The 11,748-nt window shown below is 36.0% G+C and overlaps 2 protein-coding genes across 5 annotated transcripts in view; one reads left to right on the top strand and one right to left on the bottom strand.

Annotated features, from left to right (window-relative positions):
* Positions 1 to 5,212, top strand: part of myripb (myosin VIIA and Rab interacting protein b) — a 106,015-nt gene extending 100,803 nt beyond the window's left edge. For all 4 annotated transcript variants that reach the window (XM_054765238.1, XM_054765240.1, XM_054765239.1 and 1 more), the window contains one exon: positions 1,493 to 5,212. In XM_054765238.1, coding sequence (XP_054621213.1) covers positions 1,493 to 1,536 — 44 coding nt within the window. In that variant the 3' untranslated portion in view covers positions 1,537 to 5,212. The remainder of the gene's footprint in view (positions 1 to 1,492) is intronic.
* Positions 5,213 to 6,796: 1,584 nt separating this feature from the next.
* prlh2 (prolactin releasing hormone 2) lies at positions 6,797 to 9,971 on the bottom strand. The gene is made up of 3 exons (XM_054765879.1): positions 9,939 to 9,971; positions 8,195 to 8,391; positions 6,797 to 7,053 (listed from the first exon to the last, which is right to left on the bottom strand). The coding sequence occupies exons 2-3, from the start codon at positions 8,367 to 8,369 to the stop codon at positions 6,866 to 6,868; spliced, it is 363 nt and encodes a 120-aa protein (XP_054621854.1). The 5' UTR covers positions 8,370 to 8,391; positions 9,939 to 9,971; the 3' UTR covers positions 6,797 to 6,865.
* Between the last annotated feature and the right edge of the window lie 1,777 nt (positions 9,972 to 11,748).

Consider the following 11,748-nt stretch of genomic DNA (forward strand, 5'->3'; position numbering starts at 1 on the left):
GCGCCTTTCCTGGGCAAGAGAAATGAAGGACTGGTCTGTGGCCCAGTGGTCAAAAGTCCTCTTTTCTGATGAGAGCAAGTTTTGCATCTCATTTGGCAACAAAGGTCACCGAGTCTGGAGGAAGACTGGAGAAGAGCACGATAAAAGATGCATGTTAGGTTTCCCCAGTCTGTGATGACTTGGGGATCCATGTCAGCTGCTGGTGTTGGTCCTCTGTGCTTCATGAAGTCAAACATAACTGTAGCCATCTACCAGGACATTTTAGAGCACTTTATGTTGGCTTCAGATGAACAGCTTTATGGAGATGCAGACTTCATCTTCCAGCAGGACTTGGCACCTGCTCACACTGGTAAAAGTACAAAGTCCTGGTTCAACGACCATGTTTGATTGGCCTGCAAACTCACCTGACCTGAACCCCATAGAAAATCTGTGGGTCATTGTCAAGAGAAAACTGTACAAGAAGAGACCAAACAATAAAGAAGAGCTAAAGGCCACAATTGAAGTATGCTGGTCTTCCATAACCCCTGAGATATGCCACAAACTGGTAGCATCCATGCCACGCCAGATAAAGGCTGTTATTCAGGCAAAAGGGGTCTCAACCAAGTACTAAATACAGGTGCAAGAGTTTAGTTTTGGAGGCCTTGCATTTTTGTATTTAAAACCCTTTTTTTACATTGACTTTATGTAATATTCTAATTTTCTGAGTTTATGAATTTGAGTTTTTTTTAAGCTGCTAGACTTGATCAGCAAAATCCAAAGAAATACAAACTTGAAATATATTGATTTGCATATTATTTGTTTATATAATATGTCAAATTCACCTTTTAAGTTGAACTGCAGAAATACAACAACTTTTTCAGGATATTCTAATTTTCTGAGTAGTACCTGTATGTGTTATTGGCTGCTTCGAATAATATTTGGGACCATTTTTCCCCTTATAAATTCATTGCAGTCTGCTATGTTCTTTAATTGATGAAAATAATAATTAAAAAAAAAACTTCTTTCAACGGCCAAGTCAAAGCGACCGTACGTGTGCGTGCGAGACAGGACGACGCCTTTTTGTGCAAAGACAAGAGCGTGCTTGCTGAATGGAAGCGAAAGCGAATACAAGAGCCGGCCGGCGGACAAATTAGCTGAAAAGCTCCATTAGATGGAAAGCGGCCAAATGGAGACGCGTACACAACGAGAGGCCAAGGCTGTTTTATCCACCGAGAAGAAGTCGCCTCCTTTTAATACCACTCAATGGCGCTTTTCTCTTTTCTGGGGCTTTTTTTGTTTTGCTCTTTGCGGTCGATATCATTCGCGTGTATGCAGCTCAGATTCAGGTTCTCTGTTTTAGTCCGTCGCAGGAAGCCAGCAGTGACCAAGATGTTAATTATTTACATTAATCACCTCCGCCAATGAAACGTTCATTACCTTTTATCGCAAGTATGGATTAAAGTGTACATCTTTTTGTCAATGACATCTTAGGCTGATACTCTTTGCCTTCCAGATAAGATGGAGCCAGAGCAGCCGGTGGAAGTCTTTCGGCCATAAAGACGACCAGGAGCAGCAGCACAAAGTCCCTCAGGGCCACCACACCACCAGAGCCCCACAGACGGCTCTCTCATCCAGTGCCTTGACCCAGAGTCCGCCTCCAACTCCACACCAAGCAGGAGCCTCCACCCGCCCTGTTGCGGCCCCGCAAAGCACTCCGCCCTTCCACGCCGAGCATCCGCCCGCCCGCCGCCTCATCCGCTGACATCACACGTGCAGCAAAGATGAGTGGACGGTCTGCCTTAAAACCTCTCAACAAGAATCAGTGTACAGCTTTACATTTCTACTGTGATTGGCGAAGGCGTCCACGCCGTGTGACCTCGCCATCGATGATTGTCCGTTTGCACAGGCGCACCTGCTTCTGTTCCCGTTCCTTTTATTCCTTAAGCCTGGAAGACCCTTTCCGACACTGAGAGAAACAAAATATCCCAATGGTAAGTCACACTTGGGAGGTAAAAAGTCCAGATGATGACATAAAAAGTCATAATTATGACATAAGAAAGTCAAAATTATGATATAGAAGTCCAATTAGGAGATAAACAGTCAGAATTGTGAGACAGGAAAGTCATAATTATCTGAGAAAAAGTCAGAATTATGAGAAAAAATGTTATAATTATGATATAAAAGTCCAATTGTGCAAAATTATTTAAGTCATGAGATAACAAGTCATAATTATGAGATAAAAGGCACAATTATTAGAAAATAAGTCGAAATTATGACACAAAAAGTCAACATTATTTGATAAAGTCATCATTATGAGACAAAAAGTCAAAATTCTGAGATGAAAAATCAAAAATCTGAGATAAATTGAATTTATGACATTAAAAAATCCAAATTATGTGATAAAAATCTAAATTATATAATAAAAAGTAATGTGATAAAGTCATAAGTATGAGATAAGTCAAAATTATGAGATAAACGGTCATAATTGTGAGATAGGAAAGTCAGAATTATGAGAGAAAATGTTATACTTATGATATAAAAGTTCAATTATGAGATAAAACATAATTGTGGGATAGGAAAGTCATAATTATCAGACAAAAAGTCAATTTTAATATGAAAGTGGAATTATGAGATAAAACAGCAAAATTATTTAGGCCATTATGAGATAAAATGTCATGATTATGAGGTAAAAAGGCACAATTATTAGAAAAAACTCTAAATGATGACATAAAAAGTCAACATTATTAGATCAAGTCATTATTATGAGACAAAAAGTCCAAATTCTGACATGAAAAATATAAATTATGAGATAAAAAGTTGAAATTATGAGATAAAAATCCAAATTATGAGATAATTAGTCATAATTATGTGATGAAATCATAATTACGAGATAAGTCTAAAGTATGAGATTGGAAAGTCATAAGTATGACATAAAATGTTATAATTATGACATAAGAGTGGAATTATGAGATAAAAAGTAATAATTATGAAATAGGAAAGTTAATTCTGATATAAAAGTGGAATTATGAGATAAAAAGTCCTAATTATGAGATAAAAAGTTGAAATGATGAGATAAAATGTCAAAATGTCTGATATAAAAGTGAAATTATGAGATAAAAAGTCATAATTCTGAGATAAAGTCATAATTATGAGATAAAATGTCATAATGTCTGATATAAAAGTGAAATTATGAGATAAAAAGTCATAATTATGAGATAAAGTCATAATTATGAGATAAAATGACAATGTCTGATATAAAAGTGAAATTCTGAGATAAAAAGTCATTATGAGACAGGAAAGTCATTATTATGAGCTAAAAAGTCCTAATTATAAGAAAAGGTCAACATGACGAGATCCAAACTGCGCATGTGCCACCTTCTTTGACACGTGGCACTCGGCAAATGCCGAGTTGGTGTCTCGTCATTTCAACTTCTCATCTCATCGTTAGAACTTTTTATCTCCTTATTGTGACTTTTTGTGTCATTATTTCAATTTTTTATCTCATTGTTAGGATTTACCATTGGAATTATTTTTTTTCTTTCAGTGGCGGAAACGGGCTTAGACGCCGTTAGAGTCGGAAATGCAACATCTGCGCACCGGTTTGCATGCGCAAAGCTGTTGCTATACAGGCAGGTATGACTTGTGTCATCTTTGGTGGCGTTCCAATGCACTTTTCCTCACCAGAGGTCGCAAATGCCCAACTTCCCAGTGACCAGAAACGGGAGTGCGGCACAAGAAAACTAATCACTAGTAGTAGAAAAAAACCTTGCCGTTCTGTGGGACTTATTTGCACTCCTGTTGAACTTCAGATGAGTCAGCAGCTGGTTAGCTTCGCATTAAGCAAGCAAAATTGGTTCTAATAGCCAATGATAGATGAGTTAATAATAGTGGTTTTTGTGCTAAGCTAAGCTAACCAACTGCAGCCTGCAAGTGTATTAGAGATCTCATATTCTGGTAATAGATAACGTGAAAGAGAAAGTAGACAACACAAACGTTAGCAAGACTAGCATGAGCTACAGTGCCAACACTACGCTCACAGTTTAGCAGCGAGGTCACGCTAGTTCAGCGTGTTGGGAAAACAAAATGCTAAAACGCCCATACGTGTAGCTGACGGATGGATAGACAGCTCCTGTCTACAGTGTAGGATGTGTAGCGAAGCCTGTCGTGGGGCCATGCACAGGGTGGTTGCACCTAGCTAGGGGTGGGTCAGAGGAAGGATGTTTTTCACTAATGTCATGAAAAACCAGAGGAGCGACCATTTTACCACCTCTTCTCTTCAAAGTAAAGTCAACAAATGAGAGAGGTGACCGAAGTTTCACCCCGAAAAAGGACCTTTCATGTAGTAAAATGGGGGGGGGGGTTCTCATCTAACGTTCTTCTAGAATGCCAATAAATGGCTCAAAAGAAAAGAAAGTAAACTAAACGTGGAACCAGTGTTCTCTTCTTTGTGGCCTTTTATTTAAACAAAGGATCTTCCCCCCCTCCCCCGCCATCCTGTCCTGCAGCAACTAACTCAGCGTCATGTTTTCAAAGGAAATTTGCCTGATTTTAACCGTTTTTTGTTTTGTTTTTTTGTTACAAGCGATTTATTTTTCTACTTCCAGAGCATTTTTTTAATGCAAATCCAGAGGCTTTATTTTCTCCTCGTGATGATCCTGGAATTTCCCACGCATTTTCCTCCCTTTCCCATAAAGAAATAACATCCGCAAGCGCAGGGTTGATTTCCTGACTGGGCGGCGCAGGCGATGAGCCTCTGTGCGCTTGCTCAAACCCCCCCCCCATTAGCGATGCTTCCATTCCACATGTTTTTTGCGCATTTGTCAATCTCGGGCAGTGTTGATGTATTTAAAGAAATAATAAAATAAAAGCATGAATCGGAATGATGTACAGACGCCAAGCACAGCCACAAGGGGCCAAGCCTGTCATCCGTGTCCTGTATTTTGTATGTGAGACTATGTTAATATCATGTATGTATATGTATGGAAAAGATGGATGTGATATACAATAACGTGTATTGCCCAATCGTAGTCGGCCGGTCTGTCAATGTAGTAACAGCCGATTCGCACGGGAGTCCAGTTTCAAAGTGCCACATTCACTTTATGTGCTGTTTGTTGCAGTCCATACCACATGTTGGGGAAATATTAACACGCAAAAAAAATATATATATACATGTTCTCTGTGCCCTCGGAGAAAGATGTATGATGAAGGAAATAAAATGTGCAACTTAAAACGATCTTTGCAGCCAAGGGTGGTGTCGGCGTGTTTATTCGTCGATATAAACGGCGTTTTTGGATGTGCGCGAATGCGTCCTGTTCAAGTGTTTGTTGGAGCAGCCGGTTCTTTTCCCATGCCTTCTTTTACTATGGAACACCCTTAACCCAGCGCTAAGTCATAAGCATGAGCTAAACGGCCCGAATGATGACAAAAAAAGTCATAAGTATGAGATGTGAAAGTTGTAATTATGTTATAAAAGTCAAATCACGGCATAAAGTCATAATCATGTGATAGGAAAGTCATAATTATGAGATAAAAAGTCATAATCATGTGATAGGAAAGTCATAATTATGAGATAGAAAGTCAATTATGAGATCGGAAAGTCGAAATTATGAGATAAAAAGTTATAATTGCGATATAAAAGTCAAATTATGAGGTAAAAGGTCATAATTATGAGCTATACAGTCCAAATGATGAGATAAAAAGTCATAATTATGAGATAAGAAGGCAAAATTATTAGATAAAATTCTAAATTATGAGATAAAAAATCAAAATTAGGAGATAAAAAGTGATAAGTATGTGATCAAGTCATAATTACAAGATAAAATTCAAAATTAGGAGATAAAAAGTCAATTATGAGATCGGAAAGCCATAATTATGAGATAGAAAGTCTAAATTATGAGATAAAAAGTTCTAATTGCGATATAAAAATCAAATTATGAGGTAAAACATCATAATTATAAGCTAAACGGTCCAAATGATGAGATAAAAGTCATAATTATGAGATATGAAAGTTGTAATTATGTTCTAAAAGTCAAATTACGAGATAAAAAGTCATAATCATGAGATAAGAAGGCAAAATTATTAGATAAAATTCCAAATTATGAGCTAAAAAATTAAATTAAGAGAGAAAAAGTTTTAAGTATGTGATCAAGTCATAATTATTAGATAAAATTCAAAATTAGGAGATAAAAAGTCAATTATGAGATCGGAAAGTCAGAATTATGAGATAGAAAGTCGAAATTATGAGATAAAAAGTTATAATTCTGATATACAAGGCAAATTATGAGGTAAAATGTCATAATTATGAGATAAAAACAGTAGAAATTATGAGGTAAAATCTGATTTATGAGAGTCAAAATTATGAGAAAAAATTAAAAAATTATGACTATCTCATAATTATGAGCTAAAAGTCTAAATTAGGAGATAAAAAGACATAATTATGAGGTCAGAAAATCATAATTAGATAGGAAAGTCATAATTATGAGAAAGTTATGATTATGATATAAAAGTTGAATTATGGGATTTAAAAAAATCCAAATTAGGAGATAAAAAGTTATACTTATGTGATGAAGTCATAACTACGAGATAAAAGTCTACGGTAAATTAGGAGATAAAAAGTCAATTATGAGATCGGAAAGTCATGATTGCGAGATAAAAAGTTATGATTATTGAGAATTGTATGAGATCAGACTCCTAATAATGAGATAGGAAAGTCATGATTATGAGAGAAAAGGTTAGAATTATGAGATGAAGTCATAATTACGAGAAATAAAACGTGCACCCTGAAACAGTCTTTGCAGCCGAGATTGGTGTCATCATGTTTATTCATCGATACAAACGGCATTTTTGTATGTACACGAATCCGTCCTGTTCAGGAGTTTGCATGTTGTCATGGTAACCAGTCTCTATCCTCCCCGCGCAGCACCGCGTCCAGGTTCTCCTTCTTCCGCAGACTGTTGAGGAGCAGCTCCAGCGTCCTGACGACGGGCCGCATCCCGGCGCCGCTGTGCCGCTTCCCGAAGCGGCCGATGGGTCTCACGCCGCGGCCCACGTACCAGAAGGGGTCTATCTCCGGACCTGGAGCGCAGGAATACACCGTATCTGGTATGTTTGGTATCACTTTATTTATGAACGGCAGGTGAGGCATACAAAACATCAGGAATAAATAAAAATAGGTCAAACACGAACGGCAGCTAGACAAAATGTTTAAAATAAAAAAATATATAATATTTTGTCATTTGGGTGATGACCCGCTGAGGAAACAAACAAACATATATTAGCCGTAACGTTAGGGACATCAGCAATTATTTTTAAAAAATGGTTTAGCACTTTTTGTTCTTCTATTGCTGTTGAACGGAACTGCATCATATTGAGCTTATTATTTATTTTCAATTCATTAGAATTGTTTTTTTTGTATTTTATGTAATTTATTTATGCATTTTATTTAATTAGTTTGATTTAATTTTAAAGAATTTATTTAATTTAGTTTAATATAATTTCATTTATGTATTTTATTTAAATTCATTTTCTTTTTTTTAATTTATTGCATTTTTATGCTTTTGTCATTTTTTGTCACGTTTCTGTAAAGTGCCTGCCAACAATATAAGATTATTGTATTCTTACTATTATGATTAGAATTATTGTTATTATTAGGATTTATGAGCTACTCAAAACAAGAATAGAAACCATAAGGATGCACATTAACAATAATCTATATATATTAATTAGATATATCATTATTATTATTATTATTACATTATATACTGTATATTATAACACCTGACAGTCAAACATTAAATAAAATCAAATTAATATGTATTAAAATTACATTTCAATTTTACAATTTAATTATTTTTTTAAAATGTATAAAAAAATAAAATAATCTAATATATTTAAAATGTAATTAAAAATTGTATTAAAATCAAATGCCTGTAAAATTAACATTTTAATTAAATTAAAAAAAATTGCTTTATTTCTGTATGTCGCTCTGATGGGTCTTATTGCAATATTACCTAATGTTGTGACGCGTGAGTGTATTTTTGAAGCAAAAAAGGCAGATTTTGTGGTTTTTTGAACTCGTGCTGGCGCTAAAATTTGTGACAATTCAAATCTGATATAAGAAAAAAGAATCAGTTGTGGTGAACGTGAGGTAATGATTCCACGCGTGACATATTCGGCGTTGAATAAACGACCTGCGCACGATGCAACCGAAGCTTACTTCTGTTGTCGACGTTGTGAACGATGTGGAAGTCGTGCTCCACCGTGGTGCTGTGTGCGCTGCTGAAGCTGCAGGAGGAGGAGAGGAGCAGCAGGAGGAAGAGGAGGAGAGCCAAGGAAGCGGGCGGCCAGCCCCTCGCCTGGACGTCGGCGACCTGTCTCCTGCAGGGCAACATGCTGAGGAGTCGCTCAAAGGCACTGCAAGGATGCAGTCCAGATGCGGATGCTTAGTTCAATCACTTACGCACTCTTTTGGAGCTTGTTGCTCCACTTTATATGCAACAGCTGACCACCGTGCTCGTGGATATTATACAGTATTTGCTCATGTTGCAGTGCACAGTATCCTTTTTTGCATGCAAAATCAGCCTTGACAGTCTTAAAAGCTAAAATAATTTCATGTTTTATTCAGGGTACAACCTGATCTGTTGAGGTATCACTGAGATATCACTGAGATAACACATTTTCAACACGTTTCAATCCTAAATTTGAATTGATACCAACTCCGATCAGATGTTCTGACCAGGCTTTTAGGGCAACAATTCATGGAAAGATGGTTATAAATAATAATAATAATAATCATAATAATACAAGTTATTCCTAGCCAACACCAAGCATATTGGAGTTAATATCTTCTCATCATATCATTTGACAAATAAAAATATGAAATGATGAACCTGACTGAAGAAAATTATAAATAAAGTACATAAATAATATTGGAATCATATTTGCATTTACTTGTACCATTTTCAGAATAAAACCTACTCGTCATGTAAAAAACAAATGGATAACATATGTTATTATCTCAAAATGAAATCATTTTTTTCAAATTAAAATATGAATTTGTCTTCTTTTTTTATAAAGTAATTTAAAAAAACCCACAAACAACGAACATAAAATATTAGTATTTAATTGTACCGTTGTTACTCATCATTTAAAAAAATATGTATTAGATAACATATTTTGTCATTTTCAAAATAAGTTCTTTCTTCAAATTAAAATATATTTTATAAAATATGTTTTTAATACAGAACAAAAAATAAAATATTTTTAACTGTAACATATTAGAATATTATCATTAAAAAAGTGTATTTCATTTGAAAAATCATTTTTTATATTAAAATATTAATAAAACAACCCAAAAAATTATACAGTATAATTTTTTAAAAAATACACAAAGAAAATGAAATATTTCCATTTAATTCTACCATTCTTAGACTATTACCTACTCATCATTTTAAAAAATTATATCAATATTTTATAACTGAAGAAAACTTTTTAAAATTAAAATCTACTGTATTTTATAAATTGTATATTTTTTATACAGTTTAATTGGAAAAACTACACAAAGAAAAATACAATTTTTGCGTACCATTCCATTACCTATATTATCTATTACCTATAGACTGTTACCTACTGATACTGATCATTTTTTTAAAAATAGCATGTTATAATTACATTTTTTTTCAACTTAAAATGATTTTATAATATACATTTTTACACAGTATAACTAAAAAATGCGTATCATCTTTTTGCGTCAAGAAATCATTGTACTGGACTCATAATAGAACACAGCACAGCAGTTATCCACTAAAAAAGTTAGAAAATTCAAAAATAAATCCTAATCTTTTTTTATTGTTATTCCTCAAGTCAGAAGAAACGATCATTATGCTGCAGGAAATAATAAATACATGACGGAAGTGAGACAATAATATGCTCTCATGATAAAAACGAGTCCATGAACTTACCCTGAACTTTGGTAAGAGGCTGAGGTCAGCTGGCCGAGGTCTGTAGTTGTTATTGCTGAGCAGGTGTGATGCACCTTATATAGATCTGTGCTGCTCATGTGCTTGTGAGATGATGAATCAACACACACACACACACACACACACACACAGAGCGGACGACGCATCACCACCTCCCCCTTCTCTTCCCACTCCCGGTACCCCTTTTGCAAATGTGCTTTTGGACGTTCCCTGCTGTCCGTCACGCAGCAGAGGCGTCCATCAGCAAGTTCGTGACGTGAAGACAACTTTAAATTAGTCAACACGGGGACACCCGGCATCTCAAGTAGTATCCACCTCTGGCAGACGCTGACCCGGAACTGTGGTGGGCGTTGTTTTCATGGACCTTTTCATCAATCTTTTAGACTGCCAGGGGCAAGGCAGGACACCAGAAGCTTTAGTGAAAAGAAAATTAGTCTTTAATGACCGGAAAGTATACTTGTGAAATACAGAAAGGCGATATTCTGCCTTTTGCATGCAAATTTAAACACTTTTTGCCAACACGGATGTCTATATAAGATAATGCAAAGGTGTGATATTGACCTACATTGGATTTGGTCAGCTTTCCACACTGTATTGGTGTTTTCACATGATTAAAGCCCTCCAGACATGACATAACACCCCTATAGTCACCTTTCCACTCCTATTACCCAATATAGTAGACATAAATAAGACTGGTACTCATGTGTGTTGCTGTAAATGTGTTCCGGTGAAAGGGGAGCTGAGTGGGCAGGAGGACAGGGAGTGATGTTGGGGATTCAGAGCTGAGTTTTAGCTTGGCGTGGCTAACCGCCACCGCAGCATGTTGTGAGACCAAGTCTGGTGCTTGTATGTCTCACGGAACATTACTGACACCTAGTGGCCAGTGTAGAATACTACATATTATCACAATGTCTTTGAATGCGTCTCCTGAATGCCTTATATTTGTATTTTAGTTCATTTGGCCATTCTTATGCGTGAAAATGCTTAATTTAGGCAAAGAAATATGTAATAATTTGCTTGTGTATGCATATTTTTGACCAGTAATAGGTCGTATTCAACTACGAAACGACATGATTTATTATTACAGTAACCCCTCGTTTATTGCGGTTCATTGCTTCCAGTCCCGACCCTGATAAGTGAATTTCCATGAAGTAGGATTCCTTATGTATAAATGCATTGTTTTCATAGTTGGAGCATAAAAAACCTGTTCACGGCCTTCTAAACACGTGTTTTAACATTATTAGAGCCCTCAAGGCATGAAATAACACCCCTATAGTCACCTTTAAACTCATTTAACCCGATAAAGTAGACATAATCAGAGAAAGTAAGACATAAATAAGACTCGTGCTCATGTGTGTTGCTGTAAATGTGTTCCAGTGAAAGGGGAGCAGGGTGGGAAGAAGTGACCTTGGGGGTTCAGAGTTGAACTTTAGCCTAGTGTGGGTCCACCGCCGCCGCAACAGTCGCCCATGATGTGAGCTCAAGTCTGGTGCTTGTGTGTCTCACTGAACGTGACATTAACCTTGCTGACAACGAGTGACCAGTGCAGAATACTACATACTGTACCATCACACCGTCTTTGAATGTGTCTTTGTATTTGTATTTTGCTTCATTTCGCCATTTTTATGCTTGAAAATGCTTCATTTAGGCCAAAAACATGTACCATGTGTTTAAATGTGAATATTTTTGAGGCATAAGAGGCTGTACTCTACCAAGAAACTGCATGATTTATTAATTCATATATTTTTTAAAAATTGTGACAGAGTGAAGCTGCCACATTCAAAGCGCGAAG

Source organism: Dunckerocampus dactyliophorus, chromosome 21 (assembly GCF_027744805.1).
Source record: "Dunckerocampus dactyliophorus isolate RoL2022-P2 chromosome 21, RoL_Ddac_1.1, whole genome shotgun sequence".
In the NCBI taxonomy this organism is placed as follows: domain Eukaryota; kingdom Metazoa; phylum Chordata; class Actinopteri; order Syngnathiformes; family Syngnathidae; genus Dunckerocampus; species Dunckerocampus dactyliophorus.